Source organism: Stegastes partitus, unplaced genomic scaffold (genome assembly GCF_000690725.1).
Source record: "Stegastes partitus isolate 25-593 unplaced genomic scaffold, Stegastes_partitus-1.0.2 Scaffold501, whole genome shotgun sequence".
Taxonomy (NCBI): domain Eukaryota; kingdom Metazoa; phylum Chordata; class Actinopteri; family Pomacentridae; genus Stegastes; species Stegastes partitus.
In genome coordinates, this window is record NW_007578232.1 from 89,706 (window position 1) to 114,430 (window position 24,725).

Below are 24,725 nucleotides of genomic sequence, written 5' to 3' on the forward strand. Positions count from 1 at the left end.
CTCCCTGGGTGACCAGGCCTGGATGGTTGCCCTCTCGCTGGAGATCTTCACGATTACAGTTAGAAATTACTCACAGATTGCACAGTGCGTGTGTGCGATGGTTGTGTACAAGGGCCTCTCCCCGATGAATACCACCGTCATATAAGAAAAGCTGTTTCCTTCTCTAAACAACTTAGGATTGTGGACTTACTAATGGAACATTAATGGAAAAGTTTACAAGAATTTCTGCAGTCTCACCTCATTTTACGGAGCCTTTCAGCCGAGCGCAGGCTATAACTTAACCCTTAGTGTTAAATCAACTGCCAAGAGCTTCGGCAAAAACTGTTAAGACGAGACAGGGACTAGAACCCAAACACTACGACGTGATGTAGTGGCCACTTACAGATCCCAAACACATCATTCAAAAGTGAAAGTGTTTCCAATTTTGAAGAATTAATCCGTTTGAATGAGCAAATATTTTACATCCTCGTAGATAAATCTCTGCTCCTCCGACTTCAGACGGCGCATTTATCTTTCTCTGTTGAGCCTCTCACAACTTTGCAAGATAATAATTACAACAATCCAAAACGGTATATTCTTCTGAAATTCACCAACTGCTGATCGCACATTTCTGCCGCTTCCCACCTCATCCAGAGTGAAGAGTTGATCCTCCATTAAGAAGGATCAACCGGATGACAACAGTGTAGAAATGAGTGTGGATTAGGGAGCTATTCTTTGGCCTGCTTTATCATGTCTTGCATTGCGAAATCCTCTCAGTTCACTCACACGCCATACTTCAAGGGATAAAGGCACACAAAACAAACTACCATTGTGAAGTAGTGTGTGTCCATATGTGTGTCTTTACGGTATTTTACGCCTGAATGCAGTGCACAACAACACACATACATTCACATATGGACTAAAATTCTCATTAAAATCCCATTTTATAACCATAAATGAAACCATAAAATAATCAGAATTATAATCGTAGCTTAACACAATTTTCCCTTTTCTTTATGGCTTTTGTGCTTTATATATTATAGCTCAGTCTATCTTTGTTTGGGTAAAAAAAAAAAATCAAATTTCTTGAAAGACTGAACAACAGATGATGGACAGTTTTGTCTTTTACTCATACTTTAGTGAAGTGCTCATACTCCTAATTGGACAAAGGGACCACTTGCTGGGCTGTTGTTGGTCTTTGCTCCTGATTTTTAAAGAACTTGGCAGCTGTTCTGGGAACTTTGCCACAATCGGCTTAAGCTATCTTCCAAAAAACAGTTTCCCAATTAATTTACAATGAAAAGTAGACAATGTTCTGATGGTAGTGCTTGTTGATCACTGTCATAATCACTCTCTGATCTGAGACTAGTCATTTTTAGAATTTGTTCTTGAAGTGCTTCTGTCACTAACAGATTAAGAAACAGGAACATCCACTTTAAATCAGACTGGATACCTTAGTTGTTCATCTCTCTGCTTAATTTTGAGTAATCTTCCTACTGTTATTTAATGACAGGATAAAGTTTTGCTTATTTCTTGATGGTGTCTGGAACTTGTGAAATGTATAAATAGTTTATGGGACAAAACCCATATGCCCCTTTGCCCATATCTTTAAAATGACGCAAATATCAGTTGTCAAGTATCCATCACATGAGAGCACATTACATCAACTTACAACAACGTGCTGGAGACTTGCCCTAACACCAGCCACTACTTGCCAGATATAATGCAAATCCTAACCTTACTTAATCTTACTCAAACTGCAAACTGAATCTTAAACCTAGTATGCAATAATGTACATTATGTGGACTTGTTTTTTGTTTCCAAATTTGGCTTGTTTTTATTAACTGGAAAGAATAAACAATAGTTTTGACAGAAGGTGGTGTCATAGGCTCTGGTCAGCATGACTCTAATAAACAGAGTACAAGAAGCAGACAACACACCCGGTTGTTTGCCAAATGCGAACAAAAAAACCTCGACGAACAAGAGGAAAACAACAAAACTTTGGTCATTTGCAAGAGAAACATGGACAGAAGTCTTCAAATTTGGAATTAATCTTTATCTCTGCTGGTGTTGACAGTGTTTCATGCTGCACTGAGGCAAAGACAACAACAGAAGTGCAAACAGCTGATCACACTTGTAAGTTAAATGTTTTGTAAATCAAAATTGTTTTTATAAAAAAGCGGGTTAACATCCCTTATTAACTCTTTTTCAGAGAGGTCAATTGGGAATGTTTTTTTTTTTTTTAATTGTTCAGTTTCTGTTAACAAAAAACATCATGGAAACACAACAGATTTATGGCCCCACAACATGAGTACTTCAAGTACACACAACCACACACACACACATCCAAATGACTTTAAACTTGACACTGCACTTTCTTGTGTGCCCACCAGTACACCCACCAAGCATGAAGTGGATTGAATAAACGGTTGTCGAGAAAGGTGAAGAACAGACACACAAACACACACAGATTCCGTCATTCATAATTAAGATGAAGTCTAAAAAAAACCTGCTGAGCTATGAAACAAAGTGAGACATTCAGGTTTACAGATTAATCTATGATGAGTCCAAACGTACATTTTTGTGTTTGGAAGAACAGGTTTGTACCAAAGTCTTGGATCATTAGTCGGTTCATTAGAAGAAGAGCTGCTGTGATTGGCTAAACTGCTGCTTCCCTTGACTCCAGCTGTTATCAGCAATGTTCAATCGTTATGAACGAAGCAGAGCAGATTTCACAGATTTATTGTTCTACTTCAAATGTGGCAGGTAGGTAGGTAGGATGTTCTAGAATCTAGATTCATGCCTTTCATGGTATCGACAATGAAAAGATACTGGTACTGCTGAGGATACTGCTTTGAAGGCATAACAGAAACCAGCTGTTGGGCCAAAATATGTGGAACGCTCATCCAAATGACTTCAAAGTCAACATTACACTTCCTCAGGTTCCTCGCAATACACCCGTCAAGTGTGAAGCAGATCGGCTGCACAGTTGTCGTGAAAGGTGAAGAACAGACAGATACACACACAATGTTTATTATCACTCTCAGGAGAATGGGCAGGGATGAAATGGACATTGGACAGAGTGCAGTCTTTAATATCACAAACGCAGCACGTCACTAATGATTTTACGATTGTGTGTGTCTGCGTGAGTTATCCTGGGGAAGTGCACACCCTGACACCGAACCTCCCAACAGGGAGGGAGGATACTGGTTTCACCTGTTGACCTATAACCTAATCCTCTTAGGTAACTGTGACCCTTTCACATCTGCTGAGGATACACACCCAGAGTTGGAACAGCAAGAAGTTAAAAACCACCAAAGTACAATAACCAGTCATCCCATCTTGTTTTATGAGTGGGACCCACTCCACAGATCTCTTTTCTGGGTCCAACATGCCGGCTATGATCTCTGATGAATGTGACTAGTGTGCATACTTGGCTCTGACTCTTCCACAGCTTCTGCTAAAAGAAGTGTGGATTTGGACTGACTCAAGTCAGTGTTTACATGTAGCAGAGCGCCAAAGAAATCTATGTTTACTTCAAAATCAACTCCTCCATTCATCGCACAGTAATGTCTGGAAGACATGTGGCCAATAAGGCATCCCACCCTTTAGGATCTGCTGCCTGAACCAACAGTGGTGCTTTCTGTTTACCAGTGCTTCAAAGAAACCCAGAGGAACATGTATCAGCACAGGCTTTGACTGGACATGTAGGCCTGCCTATCACAGACTTAACAATAGGATTATCCCAGGGGCAGGACACGCATTCTTGTTTCTAATCAAATTCGTATGAATCACTTGCAGTTACTAAAAAAACCAAAGGCACGCAAGGTTGTTTATCTCTCCACCCTGCAATATTTTAATGTCCTCATTCTTTCTGTCAATGTTGCTCAAATCAAGACGGTGAGCTCACGCTTTCTTTCTCAGTCGCTCGTAAAACATGCACTATCAAGTGCTGTTGATCCATTTGTTCATATTTAATCAACCATTTACCAAAGCTTTTAGTTATGAGCCATTAATTACTGCAATTGGTTTCCTGCCCGTGTTGGTTTCTTTTCAGTAAACTTCAATCAATCAATCAATCAATCAATCAATCAATCAATCAATCAATCAATCAATCAATCGAACAAACAAACAAACAAGTAACAACAACAACATAAACTATATATGCACTAATTATTTTGTTGATGTGGCGGGCTGCAAGGTGGTGCAGTTGGTAGCACTGTTGCCTCGCAGCAAGAAGGTTGCTGGTTTGCGTCCCGGTGGGGGCACTGGGATCTTTCTGTGTGGAGTTTGCATGTTCTGCCCGGGTTCTCCGGCTTCCTCCCAGAGTCCAAAAACATGTTGAGGTTAATTGGTGATTCTAAATTGTCCGTAGGTGTGAATGTGAGTGTGCTTGGTTGTCTGTCTCTAAGTGTAGCCCTGTGATAGACTGGTGACCTGTCCAGGTGAACCTGCTTTCACCCTGAGTCAGCTGGGATAGACTCCAGCCCCCCATGACCCTAATGAGGATTAAGTGGTGTATAGATAATGGATGGACTTTGTTGATGTTTTTCATGTCACTGTAAATGCATTAATTCAAACTGTTTTCTCATGTATTACTCTGCTTTAGGCAAGTTTAGTTCTCTTTTACTCACTACTTTTTATTTACATAGTACTTTTATACTTTTCTTACATATAACATTTTATTTAGATTTTTTTTGTAGATTTAGATATATTTATTGTCTGTCTTGTTGGTGTTGTATACCACAGTTTCATTCACCATGTCAAATTCCTAGTGTGTGAACTCACTTGGCAATAAACGCTTTCTGCATTCTGTATTAAATATTCAAAGTTGTAATATTCTACTGATTGCAGTTTCTGTCATTGATTTTACTTTAGTCTATGTGTCTTTTAATGTTGAGCAAAAAAAAAATACAATAAATAAATAAACAAATAAACTATTTGCACACAGAGCTTTTCTTTTTGGCTAAACCTGAAGATGAGCAGTGACCGCTGGACAGTCAGTCCCTGTTGGCAGCGGTACAGATGCTGAGGGCCCCTCCCCTCCAGCGGCAGCAGCAGCAGCAGAGCGGGGAGTTCGCCGTCTGTCTGTCCCGGGGCGATCTGCCACAGACCAACCAGCCATCCAAAACACACACACACACACACACACACACACTAACGCACACACACACACTGAAGAGCCAAGAGTTCAAGAGCGCTTGTTTCCGTTTAACTAACATCGAGGGGAGTGGAAATAGCTGGGGGAAGAATTCATTTTATCCAACCGCTGTTCTTTTGGACGGAACGAAGTTGTGCAAGTGTCACTATTGGGCGGCTTTTCTTTGCGCATCGACAAACTTTTTGCGTGAGACGCTGCTGTTGGCATGTGAGGCGAGCGGAGTGCGCAAACAGGTGAGACGATTATATGGATCTGCTGTTTGTGTTAAAACTCTGTGGAGTTTAGATTTAGTATCCTTCTTTTTTTTTGCATTGTAATTAACTAATTAATGCAAATGGTCCAGATGTTTGGAAGTGGCTCCACATCTTTTTTTTAAGGGCAGAGAGCAACTCAATTTCTTTTTCTTTTAGTTTGTAAGTTTGGACTTTACTGTCTCAGGTATTTTTGATATTTTATATTTTAGCCAACAGCTCTGCACCTTAAAAAAAACCTTGTTCCTGCTCCTGTCAGCCAAACTTTTCGAAAAACTTTATTTGAAGCATAGCAACATGATAAGTTTGAGAAGTTTTTGAAAAGATTATGATGAAAGAGAATTTGATAAACCCCTATGGGAAGCATAATCCCCATTTTTTCCCCTTCGCTCTTCTCAGGAATTGTAGAAAAAAAAGAAATCATCATTCTGGGTATTCAACAGAGAGCAGTAATGTGTTTAAACAGTCATGGTAGAATGCCAGTGAATCTATTAATGTGAATTGTATGCATTTAAATCTATTCAAAGTTGTCATTTGATGCCTTTGCAGCCTTAAGTGAATGCATCAGTGTTTTATTTTTCTCCTCCATTGAGGTAAAGTAGGCTTCACAATGCACCTAACTGTATAAGAAGTTGGTTGAGAGGGTATCAAATATGCTTATTTTGGACACTATTTGTGTGTGGGAGCTCCAAATACTCCCAAACTGAACGTGACTAAGTGCACTTTACTTTTCTCTCCATCCAAAAGATTCACATGGTAGATATACGGCACATTATAGATGCTGCGGTGAACGTACTTGTTTTGCTTCTGGAGCTCACTTGATGTGTTTCAACGGTTCACCGAGCAACAGAAAAAAAATAAAACATAGTAGGCATCTCTGGCTGTATATGAAACCGTCTTAATGGCCCACTCTCCACTTACTCCTGAAGCTTTATCTACCTCCCTACAAGGAGCTGTGGGTTGAAGGGAGGGGTGGGGGGTGGTGGTGGTTGAAGGGAGGCAGCGAGAGGGAGACGCTTCAGTTGTGTGGATATTGATTTCTCTGGCAGTGTTTCAAGGCTTTCGATCAGCATGACTGAGGTAAATAAATGATTTCTGCTTCGGGCCACAGAAAGACAAGTCAGAAAATCTTGTCTGATTTTCTGCTTTAAACACTGTCCAAACATTGCGTCACCGGGATGGTGTCAGGCATACTTATTACAGCCTGCTGCATACACTGGGGATGGGGAAGGCTGAAGACTACTGCTGAAATCTTAGCTTTGATAGGGACCTTTTTTTTCTGTGAGAATTCTATTTGAAAATACTATGTGAGACTACTTGAGGGTCTTTGGTTGGGTATGATCTGTTGTTCACTATATCAATCAATTCATGCATTCGTGCTAACCCCGAGCCTCCCGTGTGCTTTAATTCTCCCCCGTTCTATGCAGCGTGTCTGGACTGATCCAACATTAATGTAAAAGAAAAAAAAAAAATCCCAGCATCAATATTCAGCTGTGTTTTGAATGGCCTACAGCACCATTCCTGAGCCGTGTGACAACATCATGCACTTCATGCCGAGGCTTTTTCCTGAGCGGTGATGAAAACTGAAAAAAACTGACAGAGCGGTTTCTCAAAACTCAGCAGATTCGGGGTGGAAAGTGTTATTAAAACATACTCGTAGCCGTGCTGCACACCCGCCTTACCTAATATGGTCTTGTTTCCATAATCCGTCAGTTCAGACAGACAAAAGCATCTAGGTCACCTTTAGCGCAGTGATGATGTTAGAATGTTTAGAGAGTCTACAACGGCTAGGTGCCAATGACATGCAGACAGACGGCCTGGCTGGGTTTCTCTGCCCCGGAGCTCTGTGGCCTCTCTGAATCTTCGGTCTGTAAATGAACTGGGGCCTGGCGTGGAGATAACCTCCTTAGCAAAAGCTTTACAGAGAACAATAGATTTGTTTCTTAAGTTTGTGGGGGGACAGTAATGCTCTTGAGAAGAGTTGTTGCATAGCATGCAGGGGTGTATCTCTGAATCCTCAGGCGATCCGGAGACAAGTGAGAGCACTTCTATCTGTCACTCACTTGTTTTCATGCCTTATTGCTCCCATCTGCCTGCCTCAGGATGGTATTAGCTTTCACCCACACATGCGTGCAGACACTCAGAGTTGCATGCCCAGGTCACGCTTTGTTCAGTATGTGTAGAGTTACTTGTCTTGTTGTCAATTATCAACAAACCTGCCAGCATGTTTCTCTGTATGGCACTGTCTCACTTACATGGTGTGTCCTCCGTTCTGAATACCCCACAACTTTGGTTCCACTTTGTGTTTTTCCATCTTCTCCATTGAGGAGTTAAACCACAGATCGAGTATCGCTTCTCGCCCCCCTTTTCCATTAACCCTTTTGTGTGACAGCAGACCTCTGCTGGCTCTGTCCCAGTTGCATTTGGTTTTCCATTGACAGAAAGATTAAACCGCAACATTAAACATAAAGTGAGTCTTTAATAAAAGGGTGCGCACGCATTATTATCTGGCTTTGGCGTATTTGGTTACCATACCAGAAGTTTCCCGCAGTATTCTCTTACCAGTGTTTTGAGATAGCAGCTTAGGGACGGACGTAATGTGGACAGACAGGACCCCAGGGCTGGAATTATATCCATCTTCTTTAGTTTTCCCCATAGACAAACTCTTTACTTCCACAACGGAAGGATTTCCATTGGAATGTCCTCTCGTCTGGGCTTCACCATTCAGTGATTTCATGCATAGTGGTTTCAGGCAGCGTGCAATGACATGTGATGTTTGTTTTTTTTTTTATGTGGTGCTTTTCATGTGTTTTTGTGGCGCGAAATATGCCTTGAAAGATTTGCTTTAAGAAATCCTCAGTTAAACTCTTTTGACAAGTGGTAGTGGAGTTAGCAGTCTACTGTTGTAGCCGTGTTGAGAAATCAGACATTTAATGATTTATACAAGGTAAATGGCTGCAGGAAATACAGGCTTTCCTAGTGGCAAGGGATCAAATAATCCCCGTGCTGGTCCATGGAGAGGTATTAAATATCCTTACCTAACATGTTTTGTACTCTACATTCATTCATTATTTAGGGCTAATTTACGACAGTGTTCTCAACTTCAAAGCCCATCTCTGTCTCCATCGCCATGTTTGGATGATTAAATTTTGTGTGCGAGGAGATATTTTGGCAATTTGTTTTGCATTCAATTTTTTGGAGTGATGTGTAATTTCCCAAAAGACATGCATGCTGTGCTGATAGATACTGTGTTTCACTCAGATAAGGTGCTCTAATGTTTGTGGTTAAAATCTAAAATGAATCACAGCTTGCGGCCTTGATGTTTACTTTATGACCTGAGTATGAAAAATGTAGGGAGGGAGAAAAACAAGTTGTACTAATAAATTTGCCAACAAACTTCAGTTCAGGAGTTACGTGGGTTTGGGCTTTTTTGCTCTCAGTCCAGAATAATCTTATTTTACCACAAGGATCACATGTTTCATATTTACTTGTTCTCTGTCAACGGTTAATTCCCAGCATGCAGTTAAACACACGGAGATCTGCAGCGAGCATGTTTGGCATTAAGGAGGACAAAATGGTTTGGATGGGACTTCGAAGGCGTTGATGTTTGACCCTTCAGATCCGTTTTATTGACAGCCTTTGGACACAGAGATGGCCGTGCTATTTTAAGTTGTTCCCAAAGTCTTTTAACTTGCTGTTAAAAGTGAAATAAATGACCCTTTCTCCAAAATATATGGTATTATTTCAGTGCCAGGACATAAAGAGCAAGTGCAAGAGTGGTGCTTCACTGTACTGGAACAATGTTTCCTTCTTTACTACCGTCGAGTGTTATGGCTCGGAGACCGACTTTAAAATTTAATGCTTCTTGTATACGCTTTATAGTTTTTGTTTAGTGAAAGCACAAACAGTGTGGCCCGGTGGCGGTCCTGTATTTTCCCTATGAGAAATGGACTCACACAGACTCTCGGGGGAGTTACATGCTTGCCTAAATGCGCGGCTAAAAAAAGATGATTGACTTTTGCCAAGAAAAACAACTAATGTCTTGAGAGCTAGAAACAATTACCTATGTTGTTCTGCCAGGTCAGTGCCTGTGGTCAGGGAATAAAGACAAATAGCCGTGCTAATGCACTCTGTCCTGTGGAGATGGTGGGGTCTGATAATAGTGTACTCTACAGGGCACCTGGGTGTTGCTAAATGCCTCATTAGGGGTGGTCTCGATGCAAGAATGCCCATAGCCGGAGCACTTCTTCACCATCTGCTCCTTTCTCATGACTGCTTGGAACTTCTACTGGGAATATTGCGTCGTGCGCTTAAAGTTCAGCTACTTTATTATTTTTACATACTGTAGCGTCTCAGCTTTTCTGCAACAGTGTTAATTAGCGGCGGCTAATGAGTTGGTGTTTTATGGCATGTATACAGTTTATTTCCTTGATGTTGAGCCCAAACTGGAAATGTTTCATGCAGTGACACTTAGAAGATGCTATACGTTGCGGTGAGATCAGAGGGCAGCAGCACTTGGCTGCCTGCATTAAATCTGTCACCATCTCCATCAGGATTGTTTCCCATCACCCCCTGCACCGTGTGCCGACCACGCTGCCAAAGACAACAGGGACTTCAGCCGCCAGGAAGCAGGGGTGTTAGCTTAACCCACATGGCACAAGCTGTCTGTTCCTCCTCATTCTCACCTCTCATTTGTTCTTTTTCCGCCATCTTTTTGTTTTTATCTCTATTGTTCACACTTTGTAACGTATCGACTGACTGATAGCCTACAGTAGTGTGAGTTACTGTCCCTGCTGCAGTGCCTGTCCTATTGTCATCCTTCTCTCAGCAGATGGAGAGTTTTTAATGCTGCCCTTCTAACACTTGGGCTCCCTCCTTTGTTTGGGAGGCATTCTTCTAGACGGGTGCAGCACAAGCCTGCACTGCTGAGAGATGTGGGCACTCAAGCCGTGAAAAGAGATACATTACTCAAACGCTTCTCACTCGGGTGAAATCGTGTCACTGCTCCCCTGAACACACTGTGGAGAGGATAAGCCCCGCCATCAGCACTATCGCCGTCGCTCAGAAAGTGCAAAGACTGCACGGACTTAAACCCCTCTCACTTTCTCGCGCTCTCGCACCGATTGCCCATCCATCTCACGGGGCGCCATATCTGTATTTCTAACCCTGGAGGTGCGAAGGTGCCTCAATTTGTCATCTTAAATAAACAGCAGTCTGTTTATCAGGGTCTAATCCTCTTCAGTTTAAAGCTACGGGGCACTTGGACGGGTGCCACTCTGCCCTGATTCTCCTCTATGAAGTCAAGCTTTAAACATGAGATTACAAAACTGGACAGAGAAAATAAATGAACTGAAATGAGTTGTAGCTTTAGAGCTTATGCCTGTCTGCTAACATGCCTCTTCACATTTTATCATACGCTGGAAATCTGTGTGCAGAGGTGTGAATGAATATAATTGCCTCGTAGACAATACAGTTGTCCCAAAGTGTGTGTTCTCCTATGCTCGGGTTCAGTATGTGAGATATGTGAGTGTGTGTGCTCTATCTACGTCTGATCTATTAATTCAGCTCGACATTGTTTATGTGTTACGTGACAGGCTGATGTGTGTTATTTGAGATGGGGGTGGAAGGAAAGTAATGAGGGTGGCAATAAGGTCTGAGGGGGAGGCATTCTTTTGATGCGTTCACTAATTTCTTCATCAGTTGTCTGGTTAATTAGTAGCTTAATGGCGGCGGAATTTGCAGGGACGTAGATTTTTAAAAAATTGCCGGTGATACTTGGGTCTTGGAAAGGTGATGCGCTACATACAGAAACATTCTAATTAAGTGTAACGACAACATTAAGTTATGACGCATTCCAACGAAGAACTTGGTGTGATGCCCTACTTTCCTCGAGGTTGGACTGAAATAATACGAAAATGCACGCAATTGTGCTTGAGTTGATTAAAGAAAATAAACAGAATCCAGGTTCACTGATACCTAAATACCTCAAACTGAACTGCATAAAACACTGGCATCATTTAGATTTATTCAGGAACTACTTAGCTATTATTTAATGATTAGTTTCTCATTTGTGTTTCCTTGTTTTATCCTCAAGTCTTATCAAAGGAAAAAAAAAACAAGCTCATGCTGTCAGTTGAACGCCCTTCATAACATGCTGTACAGAGCTCTAATCCACACGTTTATTTAAAGGAGCAACTGGATGTTTGTCAGGTCGAAATAACGTGGACCGAAATGCCACATTTTAATAGTGTTTATGTCATTCTGCTACCATCATATCACCATGTTCAATTACAGGGCACAGTGCTCAAGCTGTCCGTGCTTATTTGTGACAGAACAGCCAGTGTTCCCATAAAGCTTGACTCAGCTCACTTTACAAAGTATGAACTAATGTCTGTGCTTCAGGCTTCATTAATCCGCTGTGAGGTACTAAACAGGACATCGTCCATTTTTTACGGCGTATAAAGCAGGAAGTGACAGGGTCATCAGCCAACGCCGAAACTATTGGCAAGTATCTTTTATGCGCAGACTTAAACGAGTTCTCTGTGTGAAAAGGAGATGGAGGCGAGAGAGAAACTGAAAGAGGCTGATAGATAGTGGACTGTTTTGTTAGTCTGACCTTTGTTGGGGGCAAACAGATTTAAAGGCGACACAAAAGGAAAGTCGGTGACAGGCAACAGCTGATGTGGGATGGGCAAAGGACGGGGGACATGCCTGCGGGGCTCCATGGTGAAACAGCTGAACGGTCACAACAGAAACGTGTGCACAAGTTAGATGAGATCGCTCGCACACACACTTATGATTGCTCCTCCCTAGCTTGACTCTTTATGCCGGTCTCCCTCCAGGGCTCTGCAGCACAGGACGGAGTGAAAACAGAGCAAGGAGACTCCACACACACCATGAAGAAAGAAGACTCTAGTAATCAGAGTTTGAATAAAGTTGGGGCTCTGTTCTGCCTGTCTGGCAGTAATTATGGCGGCAAAGGGAAGAGGATTATGGTAATATCCCATCCAGGGGTCCCATTAGTGGGATTGATTTTGTTGGCCACCCTCCCTTTTGGATCATGCATCAAACAGAGCGTCCCCCGGGTCAAACTCAGCCACAGAGGTAAGAATTGAATATTTGTTGATTTGTGTGCTAATTTTGTTGTTATAACAGATTTAACTTCAGATTTTATACTTTCCATACTGTTTTGTGTCCAGAGCAGTCTGAGCAATATGGTCAATCTGTGGTCAGATGACTGTTGACTCACACCTATGATTCCCTGGAATTTTTCGTCATTTTTTCTGTCCCGTCAGTGTTTTAGTCATCCACTGTGCATCCTGCAAAGTTTTTATATCTCATTGTAATATTTTTTCCCCCCATGTGTCTCATTTTTCTTGTGACTTTTTGTATACAGGCAATAGAAACAGTGAAAGAGAGTTTAGAGCCGTCAGCCGCACTATTAAGATAAATTGTCTTTGAAATGTCTCAGTGAAACAGGACAAAAGATTTAAGGCTCCCTTACTGATCCATTAGCCAGCTTCATAACTCTTTGTGTGTCACTTTTGTTACTTTCTGGTCACTTTTTGCACAACTCAAACACAAACTTTAATCCACTCATCACATAAATCCTTTTTAAACTAACTTCCAGCCAGGCTTGCATTTTAAATATTTATGACGGTGATGACAAAATGCAAATGTTTAAATTTGATTAAATGCGTCGTTTTAGCAGTCTTGTCACATATGTCACAACCTCCAATAAATGTTAATGCTTCTGATCCATAGGAGATTGTCCTTAAATCTGCTGTGTGTATATTATCCGGCCCCAGCAACACGAACGGTGTCCATGTGTTTAGTTTTGCATTAGCCGAGTCTGTTTGCTTTGTGCCACAAGAGGAAAGCTAAATTATTGCACCCCTTAAAACCTATTCTAAACTCCACTGCAAACTTTACTTCAAAGTCTCCATCCCTCATGCTATGCATCAGCTGTAAGGAACCACACAAATGAACTTCAGTCTTGCTCCATAAAATTGAATCCCCACTGTGACCTAAAAGTAAACTCACTCTGACTTCAACCTCCAAAAGCTCCCTTTTGGTCAAAGCTTCCAAAAAACCAGAATGGCTGGAAATAGACACACATGTGTGTCGTAAGTGTCCAACATAAATATATGCAAGTAGCTGCAGAATAATGATTACTAGGGACTTTGTTTACTCAGCAGTTAGGCCAGTATTTCGCTCTACAGCTTGTCTCATTTTATGTTTGTTCCAAACCAACTAGTCGATAAAATAAAGCCGTTCGTTATCGTGGCATTTCAATGGGGCCGTATATCAGAGACAACTTTTTTGATTCTCTGTCAGGGTGTGTCTCTTGGCTTTGACTATGCCGAACAAACTTAACAGTTCATTCAAGAGAATGGTCATCTGACTATGAAGTGGTTTCCTTTGGACCTCTGAGTACCAACAGTAGAGTAATGTCCATGTTTGGCTCTTATTCAGAATGACTGAGGCCAAGAAGAATCCATCAAAAGCCAAACCTCAACCCAGTGCACACATCATGCACACATCTTGTCATCATCTCATCAGTGCACACTGTTTAAAAGCAACACCACCCAGCAGTGATCACTCTTCAAACATCACATCACCCCCCCTGTGAAAGCACAGCTTCAGTGAGTGAAGGGTGAAGTGATCAAAGTGAAATCATCCCTGATTGAATGAACACCTCCAAAACAACTGCAAACTCATGAACTTTCCTCTGAAAATCACATCTTGGGAGCGTAAGCTTCATCCAGACCCACAATTTAGACCACGTGGCCGTCTGCCAAGGAAAAGTTAAATCATCTGTTCATAATATACAGAGATGTAACTATTTTTGAGCGCCGCCTCAGTCGGATTATTGTTATGCCTTTGGTCTTGATATGTGACCGAAAGAATTGGAAAAGACAGCTTTCCCTTCCTTCATGTAGCGAACACATTTGCTCAGTAGCAATAAATCAAAACACATGGCGCTGAATTCGATGTGGCTTTTCTCGAGCTCGTCTTGATTAACTTGTATTCAGCATCACTGTTTGACCCAACATTTGATACTGGCTGTCGCGCTACTCTGTATATTCTGAAGCCACGGACAGAACATCCTATTGTGCATATTAATGACAGAGAATGTGATGGTAAGCAGCAGCCTCATTTCAGCTGGCCTGAATACAGAATACAGGAGGTGACTCCTAATGAATGTTGTTCTACTTCATGTTAAAATGTGACTCTTGCCCTCGCGCATATGGCTGATAAAACACTGTCTGCTGCACTAAAATAGTCAGAGAACTTCAAGTTTAGTTTTTTAAGCAGAGCACAAAGCCATTGGCTCTAAATCATCTTGGTGATGTCTTACTCAAATAATTGTTTATATGGGAGCACCTCCAAGCTCCAGCAGACGAGCTAATCAGGAGCTTTTCAGCATGTCGAGGACTCTCCTCTAAGAAGAAAGGTGTGGAGCTCTATGCTAAGCGGCAACAGAGAAGCAGACTGTTTCAATGGGCTCATAGTGCTGTGTGTTTACAGAACAGATTACCGCTAGCCAACGGCTAGCAGGCCTAATCTCTCTGGGAGGTTTAGTCTGCTGGGGGCATGATGTGTGTGTAGGAGTGAGAGATATCAGCATGTGGGGGCTCTATGTGTGTGAGCTGGTGTATAGGAGGAGGTATTATGCAGGACTGCGTGGTGTGGAGGGGTCCCAGAAGTTCAAATATTGAAGGTTGGTAACCTCTCTAATCCTTCACACCAAGAGGGTAATCACAATGTCAATCCTTTCAGAGTGACTCCCACAGGACTCCCCTGCACTGAGCCAGTGTTTATTCAAGGCACGCTGCTATACTGGTGCACTGAAAAGAGGCTGGTGATAGAAGAGATTTCCTCAGATCAAGGAGATCAAGGACATAATATTGGGCTGAGAATGTAGCCAGTATTCAGCTCCCAGAAAACTTTATTTACCAGTGACGCTGGACTCCGGGAGTCCAGCTAACTGAAACAACCTACAGCATGCATTTGATCTCTTTATATGCAGTGCGTGTAAAGTGGTCAGCGGCAACGTACACCATCATGTAATAGATGAGCAACAGGTATTCCACCGGCTGTCATCAGGATCTAATCTCATACAGCCCATGGCAGCCACACAGCTCACGTTTATGATAATGTTCAGTCATCCGCAAATGAGGTCCTGTCAGGCAAGTATGGGTAGAGTGAAAGGCAGTTTTAGAATGAACAAATCCCTCATTTAAACAGCTGTTTTGGAACAGAGCGATCTCTTCACGGATAAAGAAATACCAAGAGAAAATACCCCGATAAAGATATCTGATAGTGCACCTACTGAGGTAATGTTCTGTCCAAACTTCTGCAACTGTATCTCTTCTCTATCAGCATGTGCAACCAAGGTGTTGAACCTGAGAGTATTAGGCAATTTTAAGACAAGCCAAGACACATCTTCCTCTGTAAGAGTCAACCCAGTGCTTGTTTTTGGGATTAAACTGGACTTAAACTACAGAGAATAAGTTAAGCCTGACAGCGTAATCCTGCGCTAGTCTGCTTTCCAGTGTGCTGTAATTTGACACTAGATGATGCATTTGTAAATGTAAGCTGTGCTTTCATGTCTATGCAGAGATTTGCTCATCTCTTTGTTTTTCTGTCTCTCTCTGACTCCGTGCCAGAACTGCTGCAGGCTGGCAGTGTATCTTTGTTTCTCGGCCCCTCCGACGGCCTTCACTCCCACTCTCTGCTGTTGGATGAGGAGAGAGGTCGTCTTCTGCTGGGAGCCAGGGATCACATCTACCTGCTTGACCCTGACAATCTGGCCAAAGCGCCCAGAAAGGTATGCTAAAGATAGGAATGTGTAAATTATAAATAGACAGATAAGAATGATTCAAACTCAGACTTGAGGAAGGAAATGGAAGCCAAGAATGAACTGAGTGTAATAGCTGCACGGTTCGTATCTGTTCAGGCTGTTTGCCGTGCTTGAAAGGTTGTTTAGGTAGACTTCAATGTGTTTACAGCAGCTTTAGGAGTCCCTGCACCCTTTGACAGAGGGATAGCGCTGGAGGAAATTCAAGTTGGAGTCCTCCATACACATTAAGCCACCTAATCCCCGGACTCGCAAATTCATGCTCGGAGCAACCCATTACAGAACGCACAGTCATTTAGCTTCAGCCCGTGACACTTATATCTTCTTGCCATTAGCTGGGTTGATGTAAGGTATTTTTTTTTCCATTACTGTGTTGCTGAAACGCACTCAGCCATGTAGTGTTTTAGAAGAGCGCTTACCTTTCAGTCAGCAGCAGTCTGAAGCTGTCTGTCTGGAAAGGTCAGGGTCAGCATGTTGGAGGGCACACTGACATACAACTGCATACCTAAAGCGCACACACACACATTTGCGGGGGTATGCACACTCGCCGTTACACATTTACGCAAACACACAAATGCATTTGGATGGGTGCCATATGTTAAAGTTTGTAGATGTGAGTGTGTGTTTATGCAGCTGAGGTTGATCCGCAAGTGGGAAGACAGTGTGTTTATTTGATCTTTATCTGGTTGTTTTAACTCTTAGTCGTGCTCTCAAAGTGTTGCCTTTCTGTTGCCCCTCGGGTCATCGATACTGATGCCAGGGAGATATCCGGCAAAAGTGTAATTCTCTGAGCCTTTTGGGACCGGCCTTGACAGTTAATATGATCTACGAATACAAACTTAGTGTTCATCAGTTAATGAAGACGCATACCTGGAATGGGACCGGCAGCCCTTAAAACAAAAATGATTCTCACAAGCTTTCCAGGTGTTTCTACCTTGATTTTCAGAAGATAGCTCCTGCGTGGTAAACTTTTTACCGCTGTCTTTAAACATCCCCGTGTTCCACGTTAAACTAGGTCACTCATCGTGTCAAATTATGTGCTTCGAAGCCAGTTTAAGCCCTTACATAGGCACACTGTACTTAGCTAACGCATCGTGTTCTAACACTGTTTTTCTGTTTGAAATCCTCGACCATTAAGTTTGGCGATAGCTCTCCTTGGTAGGGTTTAAAGGAGGGAACACGCTAAGCACATAAGCCTGTTATAACACATGTATGAACATGGTGCGGTACTTTAAAGGCATGACTTGGTGTTCAATTGATCTTCCGTACCAGCACCTGGAGGTGGTCATTACTGTGTAGCCGACGTCGGGTATTTGGAAACAGATAGAGGTGAATAGCAAAAACTTTGCCTGTTCTTATTCATTTGAATTCATACTTGAAGCACTTTTCAATTTTATGCTCAAATGAAGGTAAAATGCAGAATGGAAAACTAAATACAAAGCATAGAATTACAAAAAAACCCAAAACAAAACAGGGAGATAAAACAAAACCATGTGTCAGTTCAATTTATAACATAAAGAACAGACCTCCCTGCTGTGTAACTGACTATAGTTTGATTCCAACTGAGGACCATTGTTGCATGTTGTACCCCCTTGGTCTTTGTTTCTCTATCTGCACCGGCTAAGAAGACGAAAAAAAAACCCCAAAACCCAAAAAACAACTGTCTGCCTTAAAGCTGTCTGGCAGCCTGTTCCATAGTTAAGGGATCTTGTTTTTAGCCTTAAAAAGCCAATAAAAAGGATTCAGAAAAGATCTTAGGGTGCACTTAGGCTCCTGTCAGGTTGGGGGTCAAGAGGTGACTTCGTACCTTTTAACAAGATCCATAAAATTCTCCTCTATAATAGTGCTGAGAAACTAAAGCAGGAGTATTATGAACGTTTCTGTCAGATCTTGTTTGGTCTGGCTGACAGCAGCTTGAACGCACTGGAATGTGTATGATAATGATTAATCAAACATATAGAGCACAGCAAATAGAAGTGTCCACGTTCTTAATAGATAAGGGTTCTTTACTTAAAAATGTGAATTATGGCATATAAATGGGAAACAACTGCAAGAGGACTGATTTTATGAGATGTTATTAATACATTTATCTGTTTAGATTCACTGGCCTGCTCCGAGGGACAGGGTTGAAATGTGCAAACTGGCTGGCAAAAATGCAAATGTAAGTGTGTCTAAGAAAGAAAAAAACACTTCTTCTCTCGATGTAGTTTATCTGCGCACCACGTGTATGTAGCCCGGGCTGTCCACTGCAGTTCATCCTTGTTCTTTTTCTGTCCCTGCTTGTCCCAGTTGGAATGTGCTAACTTTATCAGGGTCCTTCACAATTACAACCGAACACATGCCTATGCCTGTGGGACGGGAGCCTTCAGCCCCACCTGTGCTTTTGTTGAAATCACCGGCCACAGAGAGGTAAAGTAGATACGAGCAAGAAAAATCTTAACAAGAGTTCCTGAGTGGGCTTTTTTTTAAATGTTAAAAATGTGCCCTCATCTTATCTGACAGGATGGTGCGTTCCATCTGCTGTCTAATACGGTGGAGTCTGGCAGGTTGAAATGTCCTTTTGATCCCTTGCAGCCGTTCACCTCAGTCCTTACAGGTAAGATGAAATAGTTAAAATTGCAGCATGCTTTAGTCGTCCTCTACCAGCCTTATCACTCGTGAGCCAGCATTTTATTGCTGCACAGCACCATATCCCCCCCCAAGAAATAAATATTTCTCTCCAGCTCACTTTGTGTAAATCTGTACTCGCGTATCTGTTTTCCGAGCCCTTTTCTCCCCCAATTATTTTGGTCGAGGAAGAGACGATCTGACATTTCTCAGGCAAAGTAAAGTTACTTGGCAGATAATTGTAAACAACAAGTGTTTTGACCCTTTCTTTCATATGTTGCTTATGCTAATTGAAATCCCACTCAGGCTGTGTTTACAGGTGCACCGAGGTTAGGACAGCTACGAAGCTGTTACAACAAATAAGAAAAATAGCTTGTCAGGGTTGCTTTGTGATATGTTTTTTCTAGTGAGTAGATACAGAAAAGGAGTGTAAAAAATTTGAAACAAAGAAAAACTGATGATGTGATCGCTTGAGTTCAGCTAAATCAGCGGGGCGATCTTTTGCCCAATTGCCCAACCATAGAGTTGTCACAGCTAGCACAATTTCATATAGATTAATCCAGCTTAAGCTATTTGTACTGAACAATTCTGACACCTGAAGCTAAACAAATTATCACAGTACTGGAAGAATTTCTGAAATCTGCCAACAAAGGAAATAAAAAAAAAAACATTCGACATAACAAACATGATGAATAACAGCCAGACTTGCTGCATTTAAGACATGGGATCACATCACAGTGCAAATAATTCTTACTGGTTGTTTTAAACTCTTTGTAGAGCCATAGAGTGGTGTTTTATCACACATAAGTTTAACTAGGTTAGGTTAGGTCATGGCAAGTTGGTGCATCTTCTAATCGACAACGCATCAGTGGCCGTTTGGTTGTTGTCAGTACAACCCAGCTAATGAGAAATCCAAACAAATCCGAAGAATTGTCTGCATATTTTGCTTGACCCGGTCAAGCAGATTCCCTAAATAGACCTACATGATGGTTTAGTGACATCAGAGCACTGCAGTGGGGTTTCGGACTTTGAGAAAGACAACAGTTTAAAAGCAATATTGAACAGGTTAGAGCAGGGGTCTCGAACTCCGGTCCTCGAGGGCCGCAATCCTGCAAGTTTTAGATGTTTCCCTCTTCCAACACACCTGATTCAAACAATCAGCTCAGCATCAAGCTCTGCAGAAGCCTGATAACGATCCTGATCATTTGAATCAGGTGTGTTGGAAGAAGGAAACATCTAAAACTTGCAGGATTGCGGCCCTCGAGGACCGGAGTTCGAGACCCCTGGGTTAGAGGCTGAACACAGTGTCTGCAGATTGTCCAAAGATGTCGCTGGATAAGTGGGGTGTATATATATATATATATAGCTATATTAATGTAATACATGTGCTAATTAATATCGTTACCCGTCTGTCTACAGATCAGTACCTGTATGCGGGCACATCCTCAGACTTCCTGGGCAAAGACACGACGTTCACACGCTCCCTCGGCCCTCCACCTGACCAGCACTACATACGCACAGACATCTCCGAAGACTACTGGATCAACGGTACACACACATGCTTTGCACACATCCACACTAACACGCTGAGTGCACTCAAAAGTTGTTATTGCTTTTTTTCACCAAACTTCCAGCCTCTCTGCTGATACAAAGAGCCCCTCTGTGCCCGCAGGATGGTTATTGGCATTCCTGAGGGAAGGAAACAGCCCACTTATTCATTTAGCTGGAACTTTTATATGAATGCCATAGCTGAACGGGAACCACACCTACTGGGGAATTTACAGTGCGCCGCAAAGTTCGCAGCCTTAAGTCACGCCGCCGCACAGGCGTGAGCATGCACAGTCATCGCCGAGGAGGAGGAGGAGGAGGCCTTCTGCGCATGAATCTGCAGCCTCGAGTGTTTTACGGCCACTGATGGGCTGTCGTGTATCAACAGTTGTCACTAGGATCTAAATCCTTACACATGGTCTCCACATTTCACAACCACACGGTCAGAGATGTTTGGAGTAGTCGTCTCTCTCTCTCCGTCTCTGTCTGTCTCTCGCTCTCCCAGTCGGTGCGTATAAACAGCGTGTTTTGGCGCAGGGAGAAAGAGCACCCTATTTCTTCCCTGTTCCTGTGAGCCTGTGGAACATCTTTTTAGTGCTGCATGACTAACAATGACCTTCTGTGGAGTGTGTTAGCAGCCGTACATTAAGCTGTTCCAGTTGGGGAATCACCCTCTGGTGGTTGGCTTCGACTTCTAGGGGTTGAGCTAATGTTGATGTAATGTCACTGCAACTTTTAAGCTTTTGGACCAGTTCCCCTCTGAATCGGGACACTGATGTGCTGTTGCTGCTTCTCCTCGCTGCTTTTTTCTTTCATCATGAATAGCTTTTGGTGCCCTTGTTCCAACACCCTATTCATTAACATATAATATTTATTATTGAGATAGTAGTGATATTAGCAATATGTGTTTGTATTTAACGACACTTTGGAGGCAAATGTTGCACTGTATGCTGCATTTCATATGTTTATTGTTCATTTATTGTCTAAAATAGGAGATTAAAATGTTGACTGCAAACAAAAGATCATGCATAATATGATATACAGATGTTTATAAGACTTTGGCACTTTTATTTTTCACTTTTCAAATTGGCAAAAGAATAAAAATAGAAATCCAGTCTCATATTTTGTATATATGTATACAGTTTTGGTGTGTGTTTAGTGTCTTACAGGTAATGTTTTGTAAATTTACTGCTTTTGGTTTGATGTCTCCACTCGCATTAGCATCGCGTCTAATCACAGCAGGCAACCATCACAGAAAAAAAGCTCTGATAAACACACTGTGTACAGCTTACCTAGGCAGATAAACAAAGCCAGAGACTATTTGGCGATTGCAGGAGCCTGTAGCGCCTGGAGACTGGCTCCACTTGCATTCATCAGGAGGCCAGACACATGACTCCAAATCTTTGATAGTGTCAGTGCATGTTTTTTGGGATGGAAGTTAGTTATGTGTCAATGTTTGCAGCTCGCTCTGCTGCCCCTGAAAGGCCAAACGAAACAGGTATGAGTACAGTTTTGAGTGCAGGTCTTTTACTCAAACGCCAGACGGGCTGAAACTCATGTAAAAGTAAACAAAACTGCTTTTAAAGTAATTTAGATTCTCTGGCAATCGCTGCCCACGTAGCAAACTGTAGGAGAAGTTAAAGTTGCTGTGCAGACCGGCTAAACTTGAGCTCAGTAAACAGAAACAGTAATAAGTCAGGCTTTGTGCAGAAACAGAGGAAGACTGTGTATAAACACAAGCTAACTGTAGCGTTAGTGCCACCTCGAGATCGCACGTCATGGCAAAACGATTATCTGATCTCTTTTTAACACACTTCCCTCTCTCTGTGTCTTCAGAGGCCAGGTTTATATCTGCTCACCCCATTGCAGACACCTACAATCCAGATGATGATAAGATATACTTCTTCTTCCGTGAGGTGTCGTGGGAGGGCAACGACAAGAGCATCCTCTCCCGAGTGGCTCGTGTATGCAAGGTGAGATATTGCACAAAAAGGAAGTGTGGAAAGTGGGAGGCGCAGAAGGGAGGGTATGACAAACGGGTGAACAGGTAGCAGAGAAGGAAAGGAATGGAAGAGACCACATGGATGTCAAAAAACCCGGGTGGTGCTTAGAGAAATGATGCGTGGAAGATGGCAATAACTCTATTCAGGACTTTTGGGGTCTTTTGGGCTCCAGGCCATTTGGTTTAGATCACAGGTGTTGGTTTTTTTGTTTTGAAAATTTCTTTTTTAATACAAAAAGAGGGACTTTTGTCGTGCATTTGGAACCAAAAATACATCAACTTATCAGAAAATGTATTTAACATAGTCTAAAAGTCGATAATGAATACCAACAAATATTTTGCACATATTCTTTCTTGGGGTCCAAAACACCTTATGGCAACATGAAAGTCCTGAATAGGGTTAAAGTAGGTATGGCTAGGTGGGACCAAGAGTTCCACCTCTTACACTGTATGAAGGATGATGAGGATGTTTGTGCTGGACACTAAAGAAGTTTTTATGTCCCCCCTGTATGAAGCCTTCCAAATTCATTAGTAGTTTGTAGCCATCTGAGTCCGTCAGGGGCAGTAAATCACGGTTTTACCCTCTCTGTGGTCCGCCAAGAGGCCAATCGTGGTTTTACTGCCTATTGTCAATGACGGTAACGTCTTTAAAAGACCTGTGTGCCACATCGTCATCGTTTTTGTTCCTCAAGCGATTTGCATGTGCTTTCTAGTAAAATAGTGATAAATGATATTTCGTAGCACCACCATGCACATCCCCAAAGACATTTGAAGAGATTTAATTAGCTCCGTATCGCTGGCGTGCGAGGCGCTATTACATTACATGACAGATGTTTTAGTCCGACGAGACTTTCAGCCTCTCGTGGACAAGAGCTAAAAGTCATTTTTCAGTTCTATCTGACAGCATGTCAAAACAGCTGTAAGCTCATGTGGGCACTGCACAGCTGACTGCAGACAGATTCATGATTAGGAACCTTCTGTGCACCACACAGTGTGCCATTAGTCATTCCCAATGGAACCGGCCGACACAGCAGTTTGCTATTAGCATTCAGAGATCTATTGCTACATTCTTAGAGAAAAGCTTTCAGGGTGTTTATGACTTAGGAGTAAGCTGTAAGGCAGACTGGAAGGAGATTCCTCTGGATTACAACCCTCTCTTTTTTTTTCTTTCTTCTCTCTCTCGCTCTCTTTTACTCTGTTTTTTCCTTCACTTTCATTATCTAAGTGTGTTTTCCCTCCACGTAAAAGGAATGAGGGCACTTCACATCAATCCTCTTTGAAGATTATCACCATTGTGAAACATCCTCATTAAGTGCTTACATTTTTTTTTTTGTGGTCTCTTAAACATAAGTGTGTTTTTGTGTGTGTTGAACCAGAACAGTCTTCTCTATCCCACTTGGTTAGTACACCGGCTTAACAAGGAGGGAGGGGTTCTCTTAAGTTTTTCCATGCATCACAAAGAGGCGCACTTGAACGCTCTCACCGTAGCTCAGTCAAAGGTCGCAGTTTAAAACAGCGATTCATATGCTAAGAGAAAACTTGCATTATTAATTAGCAGCCTCACTTGATTTAAGTGCTCATTTCCAACATGCTGCCGTTCCTCTTGTTTCTTTTCTCCTTTCATGATGATCCCTCTCCTCTCAGCATTTTTCTCTCTTTCTCTTCCTTTCCCCTTTCAATTACTCCCGACTGTAATTATATTAACAGGAAAGCTCTCCCCTGCGCTAGTTAAACAAGCCGATATATACTCGAGGCATGTGTTTCACCTGTTTATTTTCCTAATTAGCGAAGGAAATCTGAGTCAGGCTGTGATGCAGTGTGTTGTCTTTCTATGTGTGAGTCCATTAGATAGATTACAGTTGGACTGTGGTTAAGTGCAAAGTGTATATTATTAATTGCGGTCATCTTTTGGCCATGTCAGACAGCTGCGCTTTGCCGACTGCGGTTTGCTGAGCATGTGGTTGTGTTTCAGAATGATGTAGGTGGGCTGAGGAGTCTGACCAATAAATGGACAACCTTCCTCAAAGCCAGGCTTGTGTGCTCTATCCCTGGACCAGACGGTGTGGACACACACTTTGATGAGCTCCGTAAGTGACTGGGAGGAGGGGGGGGAGTAAAAATCTAAGCCATTAAGCTGAGTCTGATCTTCTAGAAATGACTGTAAGAGTGAGCACTTCATATAAAAGCACTGAATTTCACCAATCATAGTGCAGTGGTAGTAGGAGCCGATACTAGACTGCAATTCCTGCGAGGTATAAATACAGCTGAAGGTAGAGGTGCAGCTATTTCTTTTACACAGGTATAGATAATAAC

General features: G+C 42.3%; 1 protein-coding gene across 1 annotated transcript in view; it reads left to right on the forward strand.

Moving 5' to 3' along the window:
- The first annotated feature begins 5,092 nt into the window (after positions 1-5,092).
- The window catches only part of sema3d (sema domain, immunoglobulin domain (Ig), short basic domain, secreted, (semaphorin) 3D), a 33,361-nt gene continuing 13,728 nt past the window's right edge, over positions 5,093-24,725 (forward strand). The window contains exons 1-9 of the mRNA XM_008287442.1: positions 5,093-5,373; positions 12,234-12,495; positions 16,065-16,225; positions 18,354-18,416; positions 18,545-18,664; positions 18,758-18,851; positions 20,282-20,410; positions 22,247-22,383; positions 24,385-24,499. Of these exons, the coding sequence (XP_008285664.1) occupies positions 12,288-12,495; positions 16,065-16,225; positions 18,354-18,416; positions 18,545-18,664; positions 18,758-18,851; positions 20,282-20,410; positions 22,247-22,383; positions 24,385-24,499 (1,027 nt within the window). The 5' untranslated portion in view covers positions 5,093-5,373; positions 12,234-12,287. The remainder of the gene's footprint in view (positions 5,374-12,233; positions 12,496-16,064; positions 16,226-18,353; positions 18,417-18,544; positions 18,665-18,757; positions 18,852-20,281; positions 20,411-22,246; positions 22,384-24,384; positions 24,500-24,725) is intronic.